This window comes from Cololabis saira, chromosome 11 (assembly GCF_033807715.1).
Source record: "Cololabis saira isolate AMF1-May2022 chromosome 11, fColSai1.1, whole genome shotgun sequence".
Lineage (NCBI taxonomy): Eukaryota > Metazoa > Chordata > Actinopteri > Beloniformes > Belonidae > Cololabis > Cololabis saira.
Genome location: NC_084597.1, coordinates 10,847,810 through 10,875,309, shown reverse-complemented (window position 1 = coordinate 10,875,309; position 27,500 = coordinate 10,847,810). Strand labels below are relative to the sequence as shown.

At 38.9% G+C, this 27,500-nt stretch overlaps 1 protein-coding gene across 6 annotated transcripts in view; it reads right to left on the bottom strand.

Annotated features, from left to right (window-relative positions):
- Positions 1-27,500, bottom strand: part of LOC133454949 (probable E3 ubiquitin-protein ligase HERC1) — a 102,176-nt gene that overhangs the window by 68,716 nt on the left and 5,960 nt on the right. For all 6 annotated transcript variants that reach the window (XM_061733706.1, XM_061733701.1, XM_061733705.1 and 3 more), the window contains exons 2-27: positions 23,547-24,546; positions 19,585-19,680; positions 19,295-19,477; positions 17,649-17,861; positions 16,687-16,785; positions 16,449-16,545; positions 15,348-15,491; positions 14,942-15,069; positions 14,453-14,597; positions 14,171-14,342; positions 13,178-13,312; positions 12,847-13,012; positions 11,452-11,577; positions 8,551-8,775; positions 7,510-7,662; positions 7,172-7,304; positions 5,990-6,193; positions 5,653-5,871; positions 4,304-4,477; positions 4,047-4,161; positions 3,762-3,879; positions 2,926-3,127; positions 2,463-2,763; positions 1,806-1,854; positions 1,683-1,728; positions 590-843 (exon numbers count right to left, since the gene is read on the bottom strand). In XM_061733706.1, the coding sequence (XP_061589690.1) occupies positions 590-843; positions 1,683-1,728; positions 1,806-1,854; positions 2,463-2,763; positions 2,926-3,127; positions 3,762-3,879; positions 4,047-4,161; positions 4,304-4,477; positions 5,653-5,871; positions 5,990-6,193; positions 7,172-7,304; positions 7,510-7,662; positions 8,551-8,775; positions 11,452-11,577; positions 12,847-13,012; positions 13,178-13,312; positions 14,171-14,342; positions 14,453-14,597; positions 14,942-15,069; positions 15,348-15,491; positions 16,449-16,545; positions 16,687-16,785; positions 17,649-17,861; positions 19,295-19,477; positions 19,585-19,680; positions 23,547-24,515 (4,866 nt within the window). In that variant the 5' untranslated portion in view covers positions 24,516-24,546. The remainder of the gene's footprint in view (positions 1-589; positions 844-1,682; positions 1,729-1,805; positions 1,855-2,462; positions 2,764-2,925; positions 3,128-3,761; positions 3,880-4,046; positions 4,162-4,303; positions 4,478-5,652; positions 5,872-5,989; positions 6,194-7,171; positions 7,305-7,509; positions 7,663-8,550; positions 8,776-11,451; positions 11,578-12,846; positions 13,013-13,177; positions 13,313-14,170; positions 14,343-14,452; positions 14,598-14,941; positions 15,070-15,347; positions 15,492-16,448; positions 16,546-16,686; positions 16,786-17,648; positions 17,862-19,294; positions 19,478-19,584; positions 19,681-23,546; positions 24,547-27,500) is intronic.

The following is a 27,500-nucleotide window of genomic DNA, read 5'->3' as shown; positions in this document are numbered from 1 at the left end:
GACTTTTTTCTCGACATTTCGACTTTTTTCATGAAATTTTGACTATTTCCTCGACATTTCGACTTTTTTCTCAACATTTCCACTTTTTCTCAACATTTTTACTTTTTTCTCGAAGTGCATAATGAAAAAAACATCTTCCCCCACTTATAACTAATAGATACATGCAGCATGTGTTGTCTTCATTCTAAGGCTGATACAAGACTCAGTCATTTTTTGCGGCTCCAGACATACCGGTATTTGTTTTTTGTCTTTTTCGTCCAATATGGCTCTTTCAACATTTTGGGTTGCCGACCCCTGCACTAAACATTGAAATGGGATGGCTGAAGCTCAAAACAGAGGCTTGTAAATTGAGTTATGATTAATCTTGTCACTGTCATCATCATCCTGATACAGCTGTACCAATCACAGTAACCCATAACACTTAGAGATGCATGTTAAAAAATAATTAGGTCTTTATTTCTTGAGGGTTATGAATAACTCTCATGTACTCTGCTTATAAGCCTATGAGACAAATGAAGTGTGATTGTGATGAATAGAAACAACACAAACAATACTGTTATTCTTAAATGGCAGTAAAATGTTCAGTTACCTCTGCCCGCTGTTGCTGCTGTAGTATGGCAAAAGTGATGGCCTTTGGATCTGCCTGACAACAGGTCTCTCCGCCCACCACTGATGGTGAGGTGGACAGAAGGTGGACCAGACTTCCACAGACAAAGTGAAACACCTGGTTCAGAATAGGCACAGTGTTGCTGCTGCAGTTGGACATGGAGGCAGTTGGACTGATACACTGCCTCAAACGATCCCAGGCATCTTTCATTATTCCCAAAGAGCACAGAGGTAAGCCTGAAGCAGACAGGTCGAAAACAAGTCAGTCTTTTTTTCTGATCATTATTGTTATTTATCAACAGGTCATTCAGTGTTTATTTCTAGTTACCGTATTGGCCCGAATATAAGACGACCCTGATTATAAGACGACCCCCTCTTTTACAAGACTCAAGTTTGAAAAAAGACTTTTTGAACACCAAATTCAATTTTCATACAGAAAATAATTAGAGTACATCTGAAACAAATGATTATAATAATATATTTGAGAGAAAAAGCTTGTTATTTTGCCTCATTCAAATCATCATCTTGAAGTTTGCATCATAACTTCTCCTCAGCTGCTGGTTAACCTGCCGATCTTCCACCCACTTTTCTCGTTTCTCCATCTTCTGTTATCTCTTCTCTTATTTTCTTCTCTTTTCTTTCTTAGTGCTATTTTTTATTTTTCTTCTCCGTGTTACCGTTATTTTTAATTGTATTTTTCGTGACAGGGGTTTGCTTTGGCCTGGGGAGTTAAGTTCAGCATTCGCTTTAAAGATATCTGGCGCCATCTAGTGTTGTGAATGGGTATAATGTCTAGACCCCGAATGTAAGACGACGCCCACTTTTTCAGTCTTATTTCAATGCAAAAAACACCGTCTTATATTCGGGCCAATACAGTAATACGAAACGATCGTATTCCAAAAAAAGAGTTAAAGTCTATAAACTCTTGCATTATGTTTTCTTAGTAAATGTTCAGAGTGAAAAAAGTGTTAGCACTATGTTGTTAATACTCCAACACAGCTCAGCACAGAAACACTGTCAGGCTTTTAGTCATGATAGAACAGAAAAATATTGAGGGCTGAGGATTTTCCACTCACTCATTTTATTCTTTGAAGATCCACAAGTGTTTTTGAATTGGTCGAGCTAAAAGAGGAAAAAAACACAATATTAGTACTATTTAGGAGCCGTAGGTTGAAATTCTTGTAAAATGCAGGACCAACCTGTTTTCGTCCATTAACAGACAATGTTAAAGACTCTGTTGATAGTTTCCTGGAAGTAAGATGGTATGGATTTTCAGTGATCACACAAAACAAACTAAAGGCAAACAACAATTCCCAAACCCTTCCAGGCAATTTACAGAAAATGTTTTGTGACAGGGAGGGGGGTTATAATTTAAGAGGAAAATATCATTTAAAAAAAAATGTTTTCATTCTAAAAGGAAAAGCATGTGTATCTCAGTTGTTGGAGTGGATTTACGGAATGGGTTGGTACAAATATAAATCAATTTAAAAAACGGTACAAAAAGGAAGTTCTGGGAAGTTATTTGGTTGAGGAGTTATGTTAAGGCAATATGGTGTTTGTTAGCTGGTTAGGTGCAAAGGCTCAACCAATGGGAAAATCGGTAGCCTATTAGGTAATTGCAGCTATTTATTATTAATATTTATGTTTAATTTATGATAGAGGTAACAAAGGGGCAGGGTTAAATAAGTTTTACTTCTACCTGCTCCTTTTCGGACACTGTTTTTTTTTTCCCCTGTTTGTATTATGTTTTTGTTGTTGTTGCTTTTTTTTCTGTATGTTTTGAATTTGTTTTAAAATCTTATATTTTTTTCCTTATGTGTTGAAAATAAACAAATCAATCAATCAAAAAACCCTACCTTACTACAGTGTTCAGAGGCTGAGCACTCTCCCTCGCGCTGGGCTCTTTCCAGGCAGGCCCGACTCCCAGCAGAAGGAAGAGGCAACGAGATACAATCAGATGGCAGGCAGTGGGAAAAGACAACCTTTCATCGGATTCCCCATGAGCGTCCCACTGCTGTTTGGTTTCTGCCTCCCTCTCTGGGCTGACGGGGCTCTCCATGCTGCTGGGGAGGGTGGAAGTGCCAAACGACTCATAAACGGTCACGTCCTGCTGTATTTGCATAGCTTCCCTCGTGGCCATGAATGATTCTAAAACTTCTACAGAGACAGAAAAGACACTGGAGATTCAGATTTGTTGTGATAATAAATGTAGGTGTGCATGTGCATTAAACCCCTGCAACTTGTAAGCACTAAGATACCAATGAAAAAAAAAAAAACAATGCATTTTTAAAAATGCTGGTCAGAAAAGAGAAATCTAACCTGAAAGGTACATACGACTGTTGCTAAATCTGTCCTCTCCAGTAGTTTCTTCCTGGTTGTGATTTGCTGTAGGGGTTGGGGGCATCTGCACCTCCCGATGACACTGACTTCCTGTTGGCTGCTCAGGAAGTTTCCCCACCTGGTCCACTGATGTGCACGGCTCTAACCCATCTACATCAGGACTTTGGAGAGACTGTGAATTCTACAATAAAGAAACATCTTAACTACATCTCTAAATCAGGTCACCATTAATCATATTAAACTCTTAAAGCATCATTTAAAAAATGCAACAAATGTGGAGAAATTGTTAAAATTAATATACAGGACTGTCTCAGAAAAATTGAATATTGTGATAAAGTTCTTTATTTTCTGTAATGCAATTAAAAAAACAAAAATGTCATACATTCTGCATTCATTACAAATCAACTGAAATATTGCAAGCCTTTTATTATTTTAATATTGCTGATTATGGCTTAAAGTTTAAAATTAAGATTCCCAGAATATTGTAATTTTTTGAGATAGGATATTTGAGTTTTCTTAAGCTGTAAACCTTGATCAGCAATATTAAAATAATAAAAGGCTTGCAATATTTCAGTTGATTTGTAATGAATCCAGAATGTATGACATTTTTGCATTACAGAAAATAAAGGACTTTATCACAATATTCAAATTTTCCGAGACAGTCCTGTAATTAAGCACAATTACCCAGTGAAATTTGTAGAATAAATATTAAGCCACATGTTAATTAGGCCATGTCACTATATAATTACAAAAAAAAAAACAGAATAAAATAAACAATATTGCACTGAAAGTATTTGTTATTTGGTGAGCGTTACCTGTTTGGTAACTGCTTGCACTTGTGACATTTTTGGAAAGTTTATAAGGGTCAGTAGAGTGCTCCTGATTTTATAAACTGTTTCATAGACATCAAAGAGCACCTCACAGGACTCATATCTGTCTCAGCAGAGTGGAGACATGAATTGGATTGTCAGCATTATTCAACACAAAATATTAATCACACACATCATAAACAAATCATTTATTCAGATAACCTTCAGCATTGTTTGAATGTATAGCAGTGACATTTCTCCGTGCATTGTGTATTAATTTGAGCTACTGACCTGTCCTGCCAACAGGCATCTTTCTGCAGTCCGGTGTGTTTAAGCAGAGCAGCCAGACTGCAGCGACAGACAACCTCCAGCAGATAATCTCCTGAAGTGCCTCCACTCTCCCATTCTGCAGCCAAAGCAAATAATATAGTTGTAAAACAACAACCTCACAACCAGAAAAAGAATTTTTGGAATAGACATCAAGTTTATTATCCTCATATTATACACTTTTAGGCACAGTTCTAGACGTAACAAGTACGTTGGAGTACCTTTGCTGTTAGCGTACTCCTCCATCTTCCTCCAAAGGCCACCTGCAGGACCTCTGGTGGATCCCAGAGCCAGCTCCAGTAAAGTCCTGCTGTCCTGAGTCAGATTCAGTTCTGAGATTCTGGCATCACTGCCTCCCACCAGCACCACCTCCGTTAGCCACGTCATACAAGAGTCTGCAGAAGAACGCTTCAATAAAAAACACACACTGCAACAACATCAATTACATTCTCAGCTGCATAATAATGATGATGTCTTTGATTACCGGTAAAAGATGTCACTCAGGACATTGGTGTGGCTTCTCATATGCTTTGCTCACTTACATATATGCATATAAGCCACATCCGCTCTATTTTAAAAAAAAAAGTTTTGGAAAAAGATATACAAGCCGCACCTGCATACAAGCCGCATCCGCTCTATTTAAAAAAAAAGATATGCAAGCCGCAGATATTTATGTTGTTAGATTAGATATTTACTACATGTACAGAAGGATTTTGAACTGTAAATGATGTACATGTTTGTGCCTAAATAGATCCTTTCAAACACTGCAAAAACTCAAAATCTTAACGAGAATATTTGTCTTATTTTTAGTTTAAATGTCTCATTTTTAGTAAAAAAAAAAATCTCATTACCGGTACACTTAAAACAACACTTATCGCTGGAAAAAACAACAATTTTCACCTGTTTCAAGTAGATTCTCGCTTAAAATAAGTAGAAAAATCTGCCAGTGGGACAAGATTTATCTTTTCATTTCAAGCAAAAAAATATGTCCCACTGGCGGATCTTTCTACTTATTTCAAGTGAAAATTTACTTGAAACAGATGAAAATGGTCAAATAACAAGTTATTTTTCTGGTAATGACTCTTGTTTTAAGTGTAATGAGATTTATTGACTAAAATTAGACATTTAGGACATTTAGAAATAAGACAAATATTCCTGGTAAGATTTTGAGTTTTTGCAGTGTAACAGTATCTTTTAACACGGCAGCAACTTTGCTGATTAAAACGGGACAGAACCAAGAGAAAATAAGCAGTATTTATTCATCTATTTATCTGTTTGAAATCTGCTTCTACTTCTATCTGCTAAAGAACAAGTAGTGTATTCTTCTTTGCATTTATTTTGTCTTAGTTTTGATTCTAATTCCGGTTAGAGCGCCCCGAGCGGTGGAAGAAAAATCCACAGAATAGCCGCACCTTTGTATAAGCTGCATGGTTCAAAACCTATGAAAAAAGTAGCGGCTTATAGTCCAGAAAATACGGTACTTTTATTTTAGGTCTTACAAAAAGAATCTTGGAAAACCGCTGATTTGTGTTTATTTATTCAAGTATGGAGAGGAGACAAATGTCTATACCCAGCTCTGTGAAGTCCATCTCAAGGCCATTCCTGAGGAGCACATTTGATAACCAGATCTCTGATGTTTTCTCCTGGGGAGAAGATGGTGGGCCTTGCAGCATACCACCAAGGCAGCGGCCAACTGCCAACGCAACAGACCGCTCCAGGTCCAGCAGCCAGACCCATCTGTGCTCCTCCTCCTGGTGCTGTCCGAGGCTCGCGTTTCCTTCGCTTTTGTCTGTAAGAAATGTCCCACTGGTATTTTTAAGCAAGTTTGTATGTTCTGCTGTAACAAAACAATGATGGGACCAGTGATAACAATAATCGAGGATAAATAAAAGGGGGTCTTCACTGACCTGAGCTGGTTTTCTGAGCCTCTAATCCCAGTTCTTGTTGCTCTAGCAGGACTGTTTCTGGCAGCAAACTGTTAAACTCATTGAGGTGCTCCAACAAGGACAGTAAATGGCTTAGGAGAGCTTGAACTGTCCCTAGTGGCAGCAGCAGCAAAGAGTATATTATGTGGCACAGCAGGCTGCCAGCCACAGAATTGTACAGCACCCCTGGGACAAAGAGTGAGACAGGAGAGAGGGATTAGAGCAATTTGTAAAACTAACCAAGTTGAAGATTACATCTAAAAACAGACATTGGAGAAAAGTAGGAATCAATCTTTAATCACTACAGAAAAACACAAATTAATAACACTAAACATTTTTATCGCATTCTGGATTTGATTCTTCATGGGTAGGGCTGGGGATCGATTCAAATATCAAGAATCGATTCGATTCCGATTCTTAAGATTCAGAATTGATTATCACGATCCGATTCGATCCGATATTGATTTGGGTTACTGTTAATAAAACTGTTTTTTCAGCTGTTGCATGAATTATATGACTGTGTAGTTATGCAACATACTAGTATTATATTGATTATATTATATTATATATTCAACAGCAAGTATTGGCAGCTAATGATGCTGTAAGGACCAATCAGCTCCCAGAATGCTGATAGAACTGCTTTCAGAAACATCATGTGGGTCAGAATTATCAAACAGATCCAGGGCAGCGAACCGAGGACGAAATAAATCGCTTTTATTTTTTCCCCATTTATGAGAATTTGGTTTTTAACATTTATGCAAATGTAACCCCAAGACAGTATATAAAGCAAAGAAATATAGACAATTTATGCAATTATAACTGAAAACTTTAATGTTTTCATACCTTTAAACATATTTAAAGGCAAAAACATGGCACCAGTTATTCTCGTGTCCAACAAAATATTCCTTTTTTGGGCATAAACAAAAAAGTACCCAAAGTTGTAATGTAATGATGAAAAAAAAAAAAAAAAAAATTTTTTTTTTTTTTTTTTTTTCTAAATTGATCTTTAGACATATGAATCGATTTTTAGCAATTAATATGAGAATCGATTTAAAATCGGAGAATCGATCTTTTCAACACAGGCCTATTCATGGGGAATGCGCTCTGTTTATTTACATAGCAAGAGGAAGTCTGTGACAACTACACAGTTGTTAGAAGCCTTACTGTGCAGCTTTTTAATGATCTGTGTATCCGAGGAACTCTCCTTCAGCAGATTGGTTGATCTCCTGAGTGTCTCAGCAGCACAGGGAAGAAGTAGGTGCAGATGTTCACGAAGCAGCGTAACACTACTGTCACTCTACACAGCAACACAAACAGTGTGACCATGAACATGACTCCATCACTAAAGTGCTCAATGTGAAAAATGTTTCAAAAAAATGTACCTGATTTTCAGCATTACAATACAGCACATGAAGTTACAAATGTGTGGTTACGGGAGCTTAAACAGGTCGTTGTCTTTCAGTCATGATTACATTTGCCATTGTGACTGACTGTTTTTGTACCTCAAGGTTGGACTGAATATAGCAGTGGGCAAGCAGGTGTTTGTGAAGTCCAGACAGCAGCTGGTGGAAGTGAGAGGGAGAATCTGTTTGTCCTGGACTGTCAACAGACAGCTGTTTGTCGCTGTTCTTCTCCATTTCACCAAACTGCTGCTCCTGTACAAACATTCAAAGCAAAAAAAGAAATAAAAGTCAATCAACATACAGTGTGACCCAGCAATACTGTGTCAATGGCCAAAAGGCCATAATCATAATATTCCCTCCACAGGCATTAGGCACAATATATGAATTACTTTTTTTCTTCTTTTTTCCCTAATGACCCACTCTTCAGCAAAATATTTTTGTGTTTTATCCTTGTGCATGTACAAAATGCTCTTACATTCATTAATTGCTGTGAGTTCTACTGTTAATTTGGTCTTCACCAGACATTTAAGTGATCACTGTAGTCAATCATTCAAGACTTTATTTTGACATTAACATATTTTTTCCTTGAAAATCATGATTTGCCACTATCCATGTTGTGTTTTAAGCAAATTTTTACCACTTTCACGATCTCTTTGGCTGTTTTGTTTACTTGATACACAAGAATAATTTGATCCCTCTGTTTAAGGAACGAGATTCTACTTGGCACATCATTAGGGTGAAATACTTTACTGCCAGCTGCCAGAACAGAACTGAAGCATCTTTCCAACTGAACAATCTTAGTTGTTCAGTTGGATAGTTGATTAGTTGATAATAACAGGTGCAGGGGCGAAAATCCCGGGGGGGACAGGAGGGACAAGTGAGAGTTGAAAAAAATGTTACTGTTTATTGTCCCCCCCAACTATGAAACAGGATTTTCGCCCCTGAACAGGTGGTGATTTTATTCATTTGTATTCATTTCATTAGAAGTGCAAAGGTGATGTCGAAACATGCTACTGAGATGCTACTGACAATAGGACAGTACAACATTGGTCCTAAAGCTTAAGTCGAATATCTTCCCCATTCAACACACAATAAAGTCACAGATACAAAAACAAGGTCACCTATATGAATGTTTCATACCGTGTGAAAGTCTACACTAAGCAGCAGGGTTTTCAGCAGCACTTCTGCTAAATGCAGAGGGTCATAGGCCTCGAGAGAGCTAGATGACGAGGGTGGTCGTCCAGATACAGCAGGTGTCAGAGGAGGTCCTAGGGCTGTAATCTCGCCAAAATTGCTGTAACCTAGTAGAGAAGCTACATGGCTCTGATCCTGAAGGCTGCTGAGGACCATGTCTAGCTGCAGACGCTTTGAAAGATACAGAGAAGAGAAGAAGAAAGTCACAGTCATCAGTTACATGTTTTCAACAACTTTCAAGAAGGCTTCAACACGTATTACCCAGCAACACTAAAAGCTGAAGGTGATTAAGTCTCTTCACAAGCCAAACATGGACAAAAGAAAATCAAGGGCGATTACGTCTCCCGGATCGGCGTCACCGGGGCCCCGCCCTGGAGCCAGGCCTGGGGTTGGGGCTCGTTGGCGAGCGCCTGGTGGCCGGGTCTTTGCCCGTGGGACCCGGCCGGGCTCAGCCGGAAACGGCGACGTGGGCCCGCCTTCCCGTAGGCCCACCACCCGCACCGTGATGAGCTGGTGCCATGTGGGCTGGGTAGCAGTCGTGGCGGTGCCTCGACGACCCAATCCCTAGACCAGGGGTCGGCAACCCGCGGCTCTAGAGCCGCATGCGGCTCTTTAGCGCCGCCCTAGTGGCTCCTGGAGCTTTTTCAAAAATGTTTGACCTTTTTTTTTCCCTTTCTTCTTTTTTCTCTTTTTTCCTTTTTTCTCTTCTTTTTTTCTTCTTTTTTCTCTTTTTTTCTTCCTTTTTCCTTTCCCTTTTAATTTTGACATTTCGACTTTTTTCTCAATATTTCGACTTTTTTCTCGAAATTTTTGACTTTTTTCTCGACATTTTTCTCAAGATTGTACTTCAACATTAATCTTGACATTTCTACTTTTTTCTCGAAATTTTGACTTTTTTCTCAACATTTGTACTTTTTTCTCGACATTTCGACTTTTTTCTCGAAGTGCATAATAAAAAAAATAAATCTTCCCCCACTAATATAGAAACATGCAGCATGCGTTGCCTTCATTCTAAGGCTGATACAAGACTTTTCATTTTTTGTGGCTCCAGACATATTTGTTTTTTGTGTTTTTGGTCCAATATGGCTCTTTCAACATTTTGGGTTGCCGACCCCTGCCCTAGACCAAAACCTTCTCAGTAGGGACATGGAATGTCACCTCGCTGGGGGGGAAGGAGCCAGAGCTTGTGCGTGAGGTTGAGAGATACCGGCTAGAGATAGTCGGGCTCACCTCCACACATAGCTTGGGCTCTGGAACCCAGCTACTTGAAAGGGGCTGGACCCTCCACTACTCTGGAGTTGCCCAGGGTGAGAGGCGGCGGGCTGGTGTGGGCTTGTTTATAGCCCCTCAGCTCAGTCGCCATGTGTTGGAGTTCACCCCGGTGAACGAGAGGGTCGCCTCCCTGCGCCTTCGGGTCGGGAAAAGGTCTCGCACTGTTGTTTGTGCCTACGGGCCGAACAGCAGTGTGGAGTACCCGGCCTTCTTGGAGTCCCTGGGAGGGGTACTTGATAGTGCTCCAACTGGGGACTCCATTGTTTTACTGGGGGACTTCAACGCTCACGTGGGCGATGACAGTGATACCTGGAGAGGCGTGATTGGGAGGAACGACCTCCCTGATCTGAACCCGAGCGGTGCTTTGTTGTTGGATTTCTGTGCTAGTCACGGTTTGTCCATAACGAACACCATGTTCAGGCATAAGGGTGTCCATCAGTGCACGTGGCACCAGGACACCCTAGGCCGGAGGTCAATGATCGACTTTGTTGTCGTTTCATCTGACCTTCGGCTGTGTGCCTTCTCTGGGTGGGTGGAGAAGTCCTGCCTCAGGTGGAGGAGTTCAAGTATATCGGGGTCTTGTTCACGAGTGAGGGAACGATGGAGCGTGAGATTGACAGACGGATCGGTGCAGCGTCCGCAGTAATGCGGTCGATGTACCGGACCGTTGTGGTGAAGAAGGAGCTGAGTCGAAAGGCGAAGCTCTCGATTTACCGGTGAATCTACGCACCTACCCTCAACTATGGTCATGAACTTTGGACAAGATCGCGGATACAAGCGGCCGAGATGAGTTTCCTCCGCAGGGTGGCTGGACGCTCCCTTAGAGATAGGGTGAGGAGTTCGGTCACCCGGGAGGAGCTCGGAGTCGAGCCGCTACTCCTCCACATTGAGAGGAGTCAGCTGAGGTGGCTTGGGCATCTGTACCGGATCCTCCTGGACGCCTCCCTAGGGAGGTGTTCCAGGCATGTCCCTCCTCCCTAGGGAGGTGTTCCAGGCATGTCCCTCCTCCCTAGGGAGGTGTTCCAGGCATGTCCCTCCTCCCCAGGGAGGTGTTCCAGGCATGTCCCTCCTCCCCAGGGAGGTGTTCCAGGCATGTCCCTCCTCCCTAGGGAGGTGTTCCAGGCATGTCCCTCCTCCTTAGAAAGGTGTTCCAGGCATGTCCCTCCTCCCTAGGGAGGTGTTCCAGGCATGTCCCTCCTCCCTAGGGAGGTGTTCCAGGCATGTCCCTCCTCCCTAGGGAGGAGTTCCAGACATGTCCCTCCGGGAGGAGACCCCGGGGAAGACCCAGGACACGCTGGAGAGACTATGTCTCTCGGTTGGTCTGGGAACGCCTCGGACTCCCCCCGGAAGAGCTGGAGGAAGTGTCTGGGTTGAGGGAAATCTAGGCATCTCTGGTAAGACTGCTGCCCCCGCCACCCGGTAACGGATGAGCGGAAAAAAATGGATGGATGGACTTAACATCGTCTATAAAGACAATATTTCCGATCATGAACGTGCCATGGGACAAATGCATAAAAAAAAAAAGAAGCCATTTGGCTATTATGAAAAGTGCTGCTATGATGGTAACGTACATACCTGCCCCTTGGATAGAACATTTAAACTCTGGGGACCCTGAGGAAGGAGGGAGAGGAGAAGTTCTGTTCTTTCCCTGAGTGGAGGAAGCAGCAGGGATGCTCCAATGGACAGAGTATTCAAAACTGCCTGAGAATTGCCAGAAATGCCCACACAACAAGAAAATGCACATTAGATCATCCTCTAGTATCCACTGCATGCAATAAATGAAATTAAATATGGTCTTTAACAACTAATAACACTTATTCAAAGAAAACATTGTGACCTCTTTTGCTTAAAATGATGCTGTACCAGCTGAAGTCTGGACTCAAGACAACAAAAGGTGTCCTTTCTTATTCGGTACAAAGAAACTAGCAAAAGATCAATTGAGCTCTGCAAGTTTCAAGAACTTACAAATCATGCTGTTTTAACTCATTCTGCAGCTTCTTGTCATGGTTCCTCCTGTCTCAGACCACTGACATTGGTACCAGGGTCACCTCAAAAGTCGTTGCACTTCTGAGTTGTGTTACTTAAATGTATATTATATGACTTAACCATTTAATCTCTCAGAGGTCACAATTATGTTTTAGTTCATTTTTGTGCTTGCTAATTATTGTTAAAGGGAACCCTGCGTATTAAGACATGTAGGTCTTAAAAGATAAATGTTGGTATCAATTATAACAATGTGATATAAAAAACCTTTTTGATGTCTTCGTTTTTATAAAATTTGAAAATATAATTTAACTCGTAGGTCGCCATTGTTGTTTACACCGCAATGCATTCTGGGTAGTGACGGGTAGTGGCGGCGCCACCTGTCCTAATGATTCATAAAGCCTAGGACAGCGGTGGATGCTAATAATCTCCAAAATTATTGATATTGGAATACGTTTTATCACATAATAGCTTAAAGTGAACAGCTGCTGACAAAAACACAAGCTCTTGACAGCAAACGCTCTCCTCCTCTGTTTGCATTGAGACGCAGTTGCTGGGATTTTGTCCCACTCTCGCCTCATCCCGTCTTTTTTGGTCTTCATTTGGCTCGTTTTGAGATATGTTTTCAGTGTTGTCTTCCTCATTGACCTTGTGCTCGGGTTCAAATTGAAATGGCTGAACAGATGACATGTTTATCCTCTGGATTATCTCGTTGAACAGTCAAAACAGTGTACGGGGGCCAGCAGGTGCAACCGTGTGACGTCACTACCCAGAATGCATTGCGGTGTAAACAACAATGGCGACCTACGAGTTAAATTATATTTTCAAATTTTATAAAAACGAAGACATCAAAAAGGTTTTTTATATCACATTGTTATAATTGATACCAACATTTATCTTTTAAGACCTACATGTCTTAATACGCAGGGTTCCCTTTAATCTTGCCATTAAATGAGCTATATCACTATAGTAACATAGTTCATTTACTTGCTGTATGGAGTCTGGCATGTTGGTGTCTATGAGCCTGAAGAGCAGGTTTCTCAGGGGCCTGCCCTGAGCACCCAGAACCATAGAACCCGTCCCCCCTGCATGGGCCAGGGACAGGTGAATGGACAGAAGCTTCATGCACAGCAAAAGAAAATGGTGGTGGTCCCTGAGGAACAGAAAAAGACAACATTGGGAATCTGGTTTAAGTGGACAGCTGGAAAAGTGAGTGGAAGTTGAAAGTTGAAGTTGAAGATTTGTGAATCTTAAGGGGACTGTATTTTATTATAACACAATATAGCTACATGTATATATATATATATATATGTCATACCTTTTTGATAAAAATGGAGCTGGAGGGGTGTTGTTACTGATGCCATCACAGTAACTTTCTAGAAAGTTGCGTAAGTAGGCGAATGTGCTCTCCTCCAAGTCAACACAAAAGGGCCTGTGCCACGCTACGAGTTGTCTGGAAAAAAATTATAATTTAATAATCTTTTAAATCCATATACATTTACAGTACAGAATAAAACAATTCTTCAATATTTCAAAGAGGACAACACAAGAAAATAAGTCATTGATCACAAAGTATATTTTAGTACGACGGAGTATTAGGGCCAAACTAAGACAAAAAAAAGGGAAATTACGAGAATAAAGTCATAATATTATGAGAATAAAGTCGTAACATTACGAAAATAAAGTCATAATGTTGCGAGAATAAAGTCGTCATAGAATAAAGTCATAATATTGTCAGAATAAAGTCGTAACATTACAAGAATAAAGTCATAATGTTGCAAGAATAAAGTCGTAATAGAATAAAGTGGTAACATTACGAGAATAAAGTCGTAATATTACGAGAATAAAGTCGTAATATTATGAGAATATAATTTATGAGAACTGTAACAGGAAGAGCAGTCTTCTCCCTGTGTTAAAATGAGGAATATTTAGCATCTTGTGAAATTATATTTATATATTTATAATATATTTAATATTACGACTTTATTCTCATAATATTACGACTTTATTCTCAAAATATTACGACTTTATTCTCGTAATATTATGACTTTATTCTCATATTATTATGACTTTATATTTTATTTTTTCTCTTAGTTTGGCCCTAATACTCTGTTGTATAGAGAGAGATAGATGTTTTGTTTTTATTTTTACTTTGTGGATACATTAAAAGGAGGGCAGGAGAGGACTTGGTCATAGTAGGAAGATAGATACACACCCAGCCCTACAAAGGCAGGAGTGCAGCCCTGAGCAGCCAGGTAGGTAGGGCCGACCCACAGGAATCACGTGAACTTGTTTATAAATCAGTGTTTACCTATCAGTTGGAACTGCGGTCCATGCCAGACTATGAGATGTTCCAGCAGTGATTTGCTGAATGGAGACCCCCTCTAAGCCAAGCACTTTCTTGGGTTTGGTAATAGGCGTTGAAGTGTGGCCTTGGCCACACTGCCCCATCGTGTTGTTACCCCATGCATAGACTTCATTTTCTGAAGAGAGGACATTAACATGTTTAGAAGTCAGGGAAACTATCAAATATCTTTGCACATATTGACTCATTATTTAACTAACTAGCCATTAACTTCTGAAGAAGACTTACCGTGTGTTAGAGCCAGACAGTGGCTGTCCCCACATGAGATATCAATGATCTTAGTGATACTCAGGTCTTCTACAAACCGAGGCCTCAGTGACGTCGTTTCAGAGGAACCACAGCCTAAACATGAGCCACAACCCCATGCAAACACCTGCAGTAAAGAGACAAGAAAACCTCTTTAACTTATTGCTTTATACTTTGTGTCTAGAATAATGAGTTTCACTAAGCAGGTAGGAGAACTGAGACTGAAACCTTTGTGTAGGTGATGAAAATAATACTCTTGTCTAAAGATTTAGATTCAAGAAAAAGCTAAATTTGTTTGGACATTTTGACATCCTCACTGTTTTTATTCATTTGTTTGGTTTACAACTTTAAACTGTTTTGTTAAAATGCCTAAATACATGACATTAGCTCTAAATTAAAAAAATCAATGTATTTGATGAAAGTCAATGTTGACAATGACTTCAACTGCTAAAATAAACTCCTGAATCTCACCTGCCCTGCAGAGGTAAGGGCCAGAGATGACTGGCTACCTGCGCAGATTTTCCTGATGATAAATCCATGCAGGGCCTCTATGACCTTGGGACGATACACACGATTGGTGTCTCCATGACCTAGTTTACCTGCAAAGATGAGTCATACGCTGCATTTGTCAGTCCAGATCAAGACATTTCTGTCAAGACAGGAAAAGAATTACCCTGCTTTGGGGCTGTTCATTAATTCAAATCAAAGTGTGTATTATTTCCAGTAGAGCCTAAAAGATCTGTTAGGTTTGTTATATTATGCACAGAAATAAAAAAAAAACTACAATGAAAGAGAGCATTCAAAGTGTAACTTTGAATGCAAAGAATCTGCTTGATGTGTTTAAATCAAACTGAATATCATCTGATTACGTCCGCACCGTTGTCTCCTCCTCCAAAGGACCATACTGTGCGACCATCCTGTGCCACAACTATGGTGTGGGAACTCCCACAAGCCACCTGCCCCACACCACTGATATCCTTCACCAGTGTAGGCACGCTCCGACTCTGGCTGTCACTGTGACCTGCACCGGGCGGAACCACAAGACAAGAGGTGGATTCTAAAGCCGATATAAGACTATACAATACATACTATACATACTATACTTATACTGCAACACATATATAAACAATTTACAACCGCTATTCAGACTGCAAAAAAAAGCAATCAGGATACTTCACAATGTGGGTTATAAGGATCACACAAACACACTGTTTTTAAAGTCGCATGTGTTGAAATTCTGGGACATTGTCAAACTAAAAACTCTACAAATCATATTCAAAGCGAGAACTGATTCACTTCCAGGCAATTTACAGAAAATGTTTTGTGACAGGGAGGGGGGTTATAATTTAAGGGGAAAATATAATTTCAAAAAACAATGTTTTCATTCTAAAAGGCATGTGTATCTCAGTTGTTGGAGTGGATTTATGGAATGGGTTGGGTGATGGGATGAAGCAATGTACAAATATGAATCAATTTAAAAAACGGTACAAAAAGGAAGTTCTGGGAAGTTATTTGGTTGAGGAGGAGTTATGTTAAGGCAATATGGTGTTTGTTAGGTGCAAAGGCACAACCAATGGGAAAATCGGTAGCCTATTAGGTAATTGCAGCTATTCATTATTAATATTTATGTTTAATTTATGATAGAGGTAACAAAGGGGCAGGGTTAAATAAGTTTTACTTCTACCTGCTCCTTTTCGGACACTGTTTTTTTTTCCCCTGTTTGTATTACGTTTTTGTTGTTGTTGCTTTTTTTTCTGTATGTTTTGAATTTGTTTTAAAATCTTATATTTTTTTCCTTATGTGTTCGAAATAAACAATTCAATCAATCAATCAAAAAGAAAAATCTATACAATTTTCAAGATCACTGGAACATTATAAAATGTATACTATGCAAGGTGCTCCCACAGATGTCCCAGGTATGGTTCTACTTAAAACTGCTAAAAACAAGATGAAGCAACTTCAGAAATAATGCATATACCAAGTCTGCCAAAGTCCCCTTCTCCCCAGGTATAAAGCTCTCCATCGTTAGTCACGGCAGCACTGTGTCTGTAGCCGGCAGACACGCAAACAACAACCTGTAAGAGATATCATCACACAAGAGAAATCTATTTAATGCCAAGGCAGAAGTAAAAAAAAAAAAGAAACATCCATAAAACTAGACAGTTAAAGCTGCATTCTCCATCTATCTTTGCCCCAAAACACTCCTGCAGGCTTACTTTGCCTGACAGTGGCCCTTGTATCATTTTGGGGTATTTCTGTGTTGCACTGTTGCCATGACCCAGTTTCCCGTATTCTCCATCGCCCCAGCTGAACACCTGAAAGAAACATTTCGGCATTTTTTATAATTCACTTTTTTATAATTTAGTTTCAAAATATCAAGAGAAGTTAAAGTGTGTTGAAAAGCAATAAATGTAAAGCTTGACTCTCACATGTGTGATATCACCAGAGGTGTCAAAAGTATTCACATTCATTACTCAGGTAGAAGTATAGATACTAGAGTTTAAAAATACTCCTGTAGAAGTTGAAGTATCAACTCAAGTTTTTTACTCAAGTAAAAGTATAAAAGTACTGGTTTCAAAACTACTTAAAGTATAAAAGTAAAAGTAATGTAAGGGGGAAAAAAGCCATTAAGGACCAAAGCCATTGAAAATGAATGCATCTTAGTATAATGCAAATATATTAAAGAACCATATATGTGTACTATTGAGCATTAACATGTGTTTCAGAGAGCAGGAGATATGAATGTAAATCCAAGTTTAGTTGCAGGAATCGGATGTAAGAACAAAACTGGACAAGAACATCTGAAACAACCACAACCAAATTCACTCTATCCGGATGGAGCAATTTAACTGGATAGTTTTTTTTTAAAGGCCGAAATGAAATAGAGTAACGAGGCTGTTTTTAAAATGTAAGGAGTAAAAAGTACAGATAATTGCGTGAAAATGTAAAGAGTAAAAGTAAAAAGTCGTCTGAAAAAAAATTACTCCAGTGAAGTATAGATAACCAAAATTTCTACTTAAGTATGGTAACAAAGTATTTGTACTTCGTTACTTGACACCTCTGGATATCACTAAACTAGGACTTCAGAAAGTAGTGAGGAAAACTCCTATTAAACACTTTAAATGTGAAGAATGAAATTATACAACTGTTGAATGGAAACATAAATTGAATAACTCACCTCTCCCTCTACAGTGATAGCCAAAGTGTGTCCATCAGAGCCCTTGGAAGATGACACTTTCTTCATGCTCCTATGTGGCTCCAGCACAAGTTTTTTAGGCATGGACTGGTTGTTGGAGTCCCCCAGTCCCAGGCGGCCATAGCTGCCTTTTCCACACGCCTTCACTGAACCATCTGCAGATACCGAGAATGTGCAATACTGGCCTGCCTCAATCTGAAAGGAGGACATATTAAATGAGGATGTTAAAAGAATACACAGTAGGACTACTTAAAATGGCCATCACCCTTTCAATAACTACACAAATGGTCCAAAAGCAGATGTTGACTTTTAAGATTTTACCACCACCTGGAGGGGCTCGTGATAGAAAGACTAAGGTGAGTATTTTTCCCTCATAAAAATGAAAATCTAACAGTTCAAATTCAACACGTTTAAAATACCTTCCCCCACAACATGAACTCACAGCAAAGCAAGTCAGCACAGCTTTCATTACTGTCGCTAGAATAATTCCTTTATTCAATGCTTTGCATGATTTTGACAACAAGCTCTGCCCTCCAGTACATGGATGATAACGGTGTTGCACACATTTCTGAGATGTTCTTGAATTCATTAAACACATTTTATTTCAATTACGCTTTATGATAGATCAAAAGTTGTTCTACTGCAGGGGTCGGCAACCCGCGGCTCTAGAGCCACACTCTTTAGCGCCACCCTAGTGGCTCCTGGAGCTTTTTCAAAAATGTTTGACCTTTTTTTTTCCCTTTCTTCTTTTTTCTCTTTTTTCCTTTTTTCTCTTCTTTTTTTTCCTTTTTTTCTTTTTTCTTCTTTTTTCCCTTTTTTCCTTTCCTTTTTAATCTTGACATTTCAACTTTTTTCTCAGCATTTCAATGTTTTTCTCAACATTTAGAATTTTTCATGAAATTTTGACTATTTCCTTGACATTTCGACTTTTTCTCAATATTTCGACTTTTTTCTCGAAATTTTTGACTTTTTTCTCGACATTTCGACTTTTTTCTCAAGATTGTACTTCAACATTAATCTTGACATTTCTACTTTTTTCTCAACATTTCGATTTTTTTCTCGACATTTCGACTTTTTTCTCGAAGTGCATAATAAAAAAAAAAAAATATTCCCCCACTAATATAGCTACATGCAGCATGCGTTGCCTTCATTCTAAGGCTTATACAAGACTTTTAATTTTTTGCGGCTCCAGACATATTTGTTTTTTGTGTTTTTGGTCCAATATGGCTCTTTCAACATTTTGGGTTGCCGACCCCTGTTCTACTGGATATTGATTAGGAGATATACATGGACAAATCTTAAGGAAATCCCTGGCAGCCCCATATTATCATACTATCATATTATCAAGTATAAGAACTGACATTTATCGACAAATGAAATCAGCGTTTTAATGCTAAAACTTAAAAAGTGGAATCACTCATTTCATGCAGAAGTAAATAAAAAACTGCTGCTTTACATTAGAGTTGAATATCAATGAAAATGAAACAAATGAAAAACTACTAAAAAGTACAAATTAGATAATAATGATTGTACCCTGAAAAAAAAAGGAAAAACGATAACAAACATGTAAAATAGAAAAATGTGACAGGAATGATAAGTGTCAGCCCTACCCCTGAGGGAAAGCATACCATTTGGGCATCACTGAAGCCCTGCGTTACTTTTGGCAGCAAGATTTTCTCCAGAGTTCCTTCTGCCAGCTGATGGCTACTGTTACTGCCCCACACGTACACCATGACTACATCACTCTCTGTTCCAGGAGCTGCCGCATCGCTGCTGCAGGAGCACAAGCAATAGGATGCCAAGTTACATATCTGGGGAGGAGGAAAATCATTTTACAGTTAGTTCATGGAAAACATTAAAAGTTTTCATAGCATTAATGTGCTTTTCATTCTGCTAAGCTGTTATTTTTTTTCTTTACCTCATCAAACAAAAACAGAGCTGCCTGGGAGAGTTGACAAAGTCCATCAGCATCCTTTGTAAGCATCTGAGTGTTGACAGCCTCCCCACGAAAACCCTAGAAAAATGATTTATATTAATCCTCTTGCATCACTTTAAACATACAGTACCTATATACTGTACATTTGAATTTACAACAAATCATCCAATAATAATATAATAATAATCATTATCCTCACATCAGAGGTATTTATCAATACAAAATAGCTCCTCTGACATGCTTTATTGAGCAGGGAATGGGGAGGAGAAAAAAAGGAAAAAGGGAACACAATTGATTCTTTAATTAATGGATGAGGGAGATGTTGGTAATGCACTTTTCCTTTTAACATACACACATCTAATGAAAAATCTGAATTATGCGATCTGTCACAATTTCATTAGTTTATGTGTAGGATGTGCCAGAAAACTTAAATCAGTATGCATCATAACAAGTATCTGTTGTGACATCTGCAGAGGAAACAAGATGCACAACAGAGTACATTCAAGGCGCTAGCAACTGCCATCTCTTCTCGCTGTATTGCAAAGCTGATTAGGATGACTCAATACAAATATCTCAAGTGGACAGGAAGACTGGCACGCTCTTAATCCTCATTTGCACACTAATGCATCCTTCCTAAGGTTTAAATGAAACCATTCATACAAAGTATAGTGGTATGTGAAAGTTTGCGTACCCCAAACTTGCTTAGACATACCACTGTATCAAGGACAGTGTTGGGCCACAGCCCTATGTGAACATGGGAAGCCTCAATTTCAATTTTAAGGCCCAGCTCTGAGACCAGCATCGATTTTAAGACCACATTGTCTTAACGTTGACAGCATGGTCTTAAAACAAAGGAAATTAAGAGCGGGCCCAGCGGGCTTTGCAGTTAATTGCCCTTCAGGGGGTAGTGTGAAAGTGATGTGCAGCATCAGCCGAGGAGCCATCCCGCCAGCTGCACTCGTGAAAGCCCACTGGTTACCAAGAACCAGTGAACGCATTCGTCTACCCGCGTTACAACGGAGTGACATGCAAACGTTCTGACGCTTCAACGAGTGGAGCGGGGACCCGTGCACGACGAGACGATGTGACCAGGCTACGACCACCAGGAAAAGGGGGACAGCCCGGCTGCCAGTGATGCTACTTTCTCTATCTCTGAGAGACACAGGGAGAGAGAGGACAAGGGAGCCCCTCACAGCTGAACCACCGGCGGAGTGGAAAATCAGCAACCTGTGGAACGCGATCATTATCAGCGTCATGACAGCCCTTTTTGATCTCTTAGGGATGGAGGTGAAGTTCCACATCGCATACCACCCCCAGTCCTCAGGTCAGGTTGAAGGAGCCAATTGGACTATTGTCCACATGCTAAAGAATAGGCCTGTGTTGAAAAAATTGATTCTCAGATTTTAAATCGATTCTCATATTAATTCCTAAAAATCGATTCATATGTCTAAAGATCAATTAAAAAAAAAAAAGAAAAAAAATTTCATCATTACATTACAACTTTTGGTACTTTTTTGTTTATGCCCAAAACACGAGAATAACTGGTGTCATGTTTTTGCCTTTAAATATATTTAAAGGTATGAAAACATTAAAGTTTTCAGTTATAATTGCATACATTGTCTATATTTCTTTGCTTTATATACTGTCTTGGGGTTACATTTGCATAAATGTTAAAAACCAAATTCTCATAAATGGGGAAAAAATAAAAGCGATTTCTTTCGTCCTCTGTTTGCTACCCTGGATCTGTTTGGTAATTCTGACCCACACGATGTTTCTGTTTCAGTTCTATCAGCATTCTGGGAGGTGATTGGTCCTTACAGCATCATTAGCTGCCAATACTTGCTGTTGAATCTCAATATAATACTAGTATTAATATGTTGCATAACTAGACATATTATTATAGTCATATAATTCATGCAACAGCTGAAAAAACAGTTTTATTAACAGTAACCCAAATCAATATCGGATCGAATCGGATCAGATCGGGATAATCGATTCTGAATCTTAAGAATCGGAATCGAATCGATTCTTGATATTTGAATCGATCCCCAGCCCTACTAAAGAAATATGTCTGTAGCAGTGGAAAGGACCGGGACGTGAAGCTACCAGTGGTTCTGATGGCCATTAGGTCACCGCCCATCACTGCACATCGATACGTGGCAGACCTACGTGATCACCTTCGGTCGACCTTTGCGTGGGCCCAAACGAAGCTGGAGGCCGACGCTGACGGTGCCAAGGCCTACCATGATCATTAAGCAACCCCCCGAGAGTACCAAATAGGGAATAGGATTTTCTACTTTCGGTTCACTCGACCAACAGCGGTTACGAAAAAGTTTCTTCCGAACTGGGCAGGGCCATTCGAGATCGTCGATAAACTGTCACCAGTTGCCGACCGGATTAGGGTCTCCAAACTAAAGCAACCCCAGGCCTACAAATGGGTCCGTGCCAACCAAATAAAACCTTACCAACCAGCCCCTCTTCAGGTAGTGGAAGTTAACCCCACAGCTCAGGGAAACCAGCAATGGTAAGGAAATAATATTTGCAGGCTCCAACCTCATCTGTAAAGCATGTGCTAGCCTGTAACAACCCGTCATTTCTACTCTGTTAACTCCAGGCCTGTTCTGTTGCAGGATGGGCCTCTTCTGGTTTGTTTGCCTCCTCAGCCTGCAGCCTGTTCAACCTGCCAATGTGGTTGGGACTGGTCCTCCCCCTGGAATAGTCCTCCAAGACGTCCCTGGACTGTTAATAACCGATCAACTCATTTTGATACGTTATCCTCATTATTATTTATTAATAACTATCATAAGACAATTATTAATAACTTTCTAATAACTGAAACAGCACTCCCTTTGTTGCACAACAATAGCATCCAGTAAAGATGGATGAAACAGTGAAGAAGCAGAAAACGTAAGATAATCATTATATGATGTAAACTACCCCATACAGATGGATGAAAAAGCCACTACTGTTACTTACTAATGTATTTATTAAAAATGACTATGAAGTTACAAACAAATGTGAAGCAGAACAAAGACAAACATCCACCACATGATCAGAACAGGTGTGATTCCTGCCTGTGATCTGATATGACATAAATATCAAACTTTTAATATTTAATTAAAAAAAATAAATAATGTGATGTCAAGTGAAAGATGTGCAAAATTATCCTAGATGTATGTTTGATAGATGATTCTAACCAGTACACTGTAAAACTGCCATCCCCCCTTTCCATCCCTTATGTCATTTCATCAGTGAATGTGGTTTTACTGCTATTTCAACATTTAGAGTCATCACCAGAAAAATAACTTATTTGACAATTTTCACCTGTTTCAAGTAAATTTTCACTTTAAATAAGTAGAAAAATCTGCCAATGGGACAAGATTTATCTTCTCATTACAAGCAAATAAATCTGGTTCCACTGGCAGATTTTTCTACTCATTTTAAGTGAAAATCTACTTGAAACAGGAGAAAATTGTTGTTTTTTCCAGTGATGAGTCTTGTTTTAAGTGTAATTAGTTTTTTTTAATAAAATTAGACATTTTAACTAGAAATAAGACAAATATTCTTGTTAAGATTTTGAGTTTTTGCAGTGATCCATTTTACTTATCCTGTGAAGGACAGAGTCATATTGATAAGTTCAACTGTTTTTTATTATTGTGTTTTGATGTATTTGATGTAAGCCCAATGGATATTTAAAGCTTACAGAAGGCTGCATTTAACTGCTGCTATGTCATTCCTGCAGTATTTCTGCAGGTGTTTTGGTCAGTGCTATTATTTGTAATATATTATATTATTTGTAATCAGCACAAATTATCTGTCCCCATATGATAAAATCCACCATCCCCCCTGATTCTTTTTTACAACTCGAGTACTGATTCTAACCACCTGTAATGTAAACACTGTTGTATTACACTAAAAGTATAAGTAAATTATACCAGACTTACCGAATATTGCCTCATTTGAAGAAGAGTTTGTTTTACCACATCAAAGCCAACACCAGCTGACTGCTGGGAGCTCTGCGAGGAAGAAGATAGCACCGATGTGGAGGATGGCATGGAGGCAGCCAAGGCTACTTCCACCCACTCCAACAGAAACTTCAGAGAGCCTCTTTGCATGGCCAGGCCGAGCAGCAGTTCCAAGGCTAGCCTCCGTCCCATTGGGTCTGCCCCGCCAAGCCCACTGCTAACTGATGTCTTCTTCAGAAAGTCAGCCACCTGTGCCAGGCAGTCCAAACCCACTGATGGGATCTTGCTCTCATTAGCAAGAGAGAGAGGAGGAAGTGACGTCAGGACAGAGGATGCTGTGGCGAGCACATCATTGCAAAGCACAGATTCTTGATGTACAGAGGCTGCGTATCTCCAGTTCTGTTGCAGCAAGGAAAAGAGTAGACTCAAACCTGTCCTCACACCCATTTCTATCAGAACATCTGTACCTGACTTGATTTTGGACACTCCTCCTGGCAGGCAAGGTTCTGAGGCCAACTCAATCTGTCCACTTTCAGCACCACTGTCTGTGGATTGGGAAGACAGCTGCACGCGGAATTTGTCGTGGTATTTGCTGTGAAGTGCATAGTAGATCCTCTGCAGAACTACCAGCCGACGGTGGAGGCTCAGGGTGAAGGATGTTTGTGTCAGCATGCGGTGAGCCAGCCATCGTTGACTATGAAGCAAAGATGACAAGTACTCCTCCTTCTCCGCTGATGCGCTGGAGTCACATTCGAAGTCTGGTAGCCGTGGGCCGACAAGTTCTTGAACAGGCTGGGCCAGAGTCACCACTTCCTTGTTGTAAAGCAGCTTACCGTAGAGCACAGCAGAACCATGTCTCCGGGCTGTCTGAGCACAGTCTTCTGCAGCCCAGGAACTGTTGAAGTGCTCCTGCCACTTCAGCAATACATGGGTTTGACAAGGCACCATGTCTGTGCATTATCTACACTCTCTTGAACACCTGAAAGACATAGAGCAGTACAATTAAAATGGCTAATGATCCCTACATATCATTCCCTCATGCTTGATTAACATAATGGAATTGCTCTCGAATTATATGGAGGAATTTTTGTGCCAAAATTAAATAAATAAATACATCATTAATTAATTAAATTGGGAATGAAATATATCATGAATTAATTAAATGTGTCATTAATTAATTAAAATTAGAATGAAATATGTCATTAATTAATTAAAATACAATTCATTTTAAGTAAAAATATATATTTATTATTTCAGCATTTAATTAATTAATGACACATTTAATTAATGATTTTGTGTTGCATGTGAATCATGAAATGTAAAATTGCATTTAATTAATTAATGACACATTTAATTAATGATTTCATGTTGCTGAATCATGAAATGTAAATGTAAAACTGTCAGTTCATTACGGTAATTAAATGTGTCATTAATTAATTAAATATATAAAAATAAAATGCTGAAATAATAAATATATATTTTTACTTAATATGAATTGTATTTTAATTAATTAATGACATATTTCATTCTAATTTTAATTAATTAATGACACATTTAATTAATTAATGATATATTTCATTCCCAATTTAATTAATTAATGATGTATTTATTTATTTAATTTTGGCACAAAAAATCCTCCATAGAATTACCTCCATTATCATTTATAAGCAACATTTGCTGCTGAAGGACAATGTTATGATTTATTTTCCTGCCGAGTAAATTCAGCGTGAAGGTGTCTGGTTTCTCTTTGGTGGTGGCACTTTGCCCTTATGCAGCAGGTTACTTCCAGGCAAATGCCACAGGCTCAGTGGGTATCAGTGAAATAGGTCAGCTCTCCATATGAAAACAGCTAACCGACACACCCACACTAATGACAAGACTTTGTCTCTCAAATTATTATCCTACAAAAGCACAAAATCTGAGTTGATCACCTGAAGATGTCAAACCCCACATTACTCTAAAGTTTTTCAAAACAAATTAAGAGTAATTCTGTTGTTGATGCTGACTGGAGAGATTATTTCGTAGGGAGTTTTAAAGTTGGAGGCAGACTCCTTACTTTGAATAGAAATTTTTAAATTAAAATCTGGATAGAATACTGAATGAAAATATGTTACAATAGTGACGATATCAGTAACTGAAAGCAGATCACACAGAACTCCTGCTGCATCATCAGCAGAAATTACAGAACTGTGCTTTTGTATATTAAATAATCAGATAACTGAAAGAAACTCTTTGAGAACCATCTAATTTATAATATAAATTAAGCCCTGACTGTCCCAATGTGGAGGTCAAGGTTCATTACATAATAATAGTAACATGTGATCTACAATACTCCCATCCCATGATATTGGTTAAAGCACATTTGTCCTAAAGAGTCCTTTAAAAAGGTATACAACACATTTAACACTCAGTTTTTTAGTATGAGGAATGCACATTGCTTGGCCAAACTGGAAAAAAAAACAGGAATGTTTCCACCCAGAAATACACAAATACTTATGAGCCTTGTCACTGGAAAAGTATTGCAGGGATTCACATTTCAGACTGATATCGTGAGTAGCATCTCCTTCCTTAAACAATCATGCCAAAAAATACATGTTAATCTCAGAATAATCAAGTTATTAGTCTGTATGAAAGGAGGAGCCTTTCCACACAAACAATGCAAAGAAAAATCACGGCATTGAGATTAAACAGATATCTAGCCTTAAGCCACTTATCAATTAGACTAATTGGGGAGAGAAATAAAATATAAAAACCAGGAGTAGACACGACTCTGGAGATAGGTAATGCAGTCTCATTCACTCAATGGCAGGTTTTTTCATCAAAAATGTTTTCTTCTTTCATGGCGTGAACATAAAGCAAGATAACAATGTCAGGATTCATTAAACTCACATTCTGAAAGAGTGTGCCATGTAAGGTGAGACGTCCTTTTTCCATTTGCTCTGGCCTCTACACACTGACTGTATAACTCAGTATCACACAGAATCTTTGGGATGTGCAAGTCTGCATGTAAATATGTTCATTGATTGGCATGGCCATGTATGTCATAATCAAAACTAAAGGTGGACCAACAAAATATTAGGGTGGAGAACTTTTTGGTCAGCCAGGGCTTTAAATCCAATTGGGTCTAATTTTGAAAATGTACATGAGTTATAAAAAACTTTTTAAAAACAATACTGTCCCTCTAATGACCCCATTATATATAAGATTAATTCAGTCAAGCAAAAGACCAGATTGAGAATAAAATAAAACAAAAAATAAACACTGACATGAATCTTTAAAATAATGAATATAATGGAATTATTCATGCAGGAATTTCATAATTTACTCTTGTGTGCCGGTATTAAAACAAAACATGAACTGCCATGAGTAAGAGACAAGTTACATACTGCTAAATATGTGGGCAAGCCACTTTGGTCATTGACCAGAGTCACTAAGCCCCATCTCTCTTGCCTCGCTTGAAAGCCTGCAGGGCTATATGGTTTCCACTCAAGCCAAAAATAACAACAAGCATTGATATAGTAGTGCGCTCAACAGTCAGGCAGCACAACCAACAAAGCACTGGAACACTGTAAACGTTCAAAGTAAATAAATACGGTACATTAAGTTTAAAAAAAAAAAAAGCATTATTTATTTAATTATATAAAGTTTGTGTAACATGTTCTCCCTTTTTGAGTAAATGAAACTAATAACTTTGGATTAAATTGAAATATTTGCATATTAAGTAAGTGTCATTTAAAACATAACTTAAGTACTGTATAACTTAATTTCATACTAAAAGTCCTCTTGTTTCTATTGTTCCAAAAAGGTAAAAGTTAAAAATAAATGTAACTTATATAGCACATGCTAAAGTAAAATATCAAAGTGCATCCTTAAATAAGTTTATTTGATCATAACATATAAATTGCATCATGGGGCAAACAGTCGGACATTAGC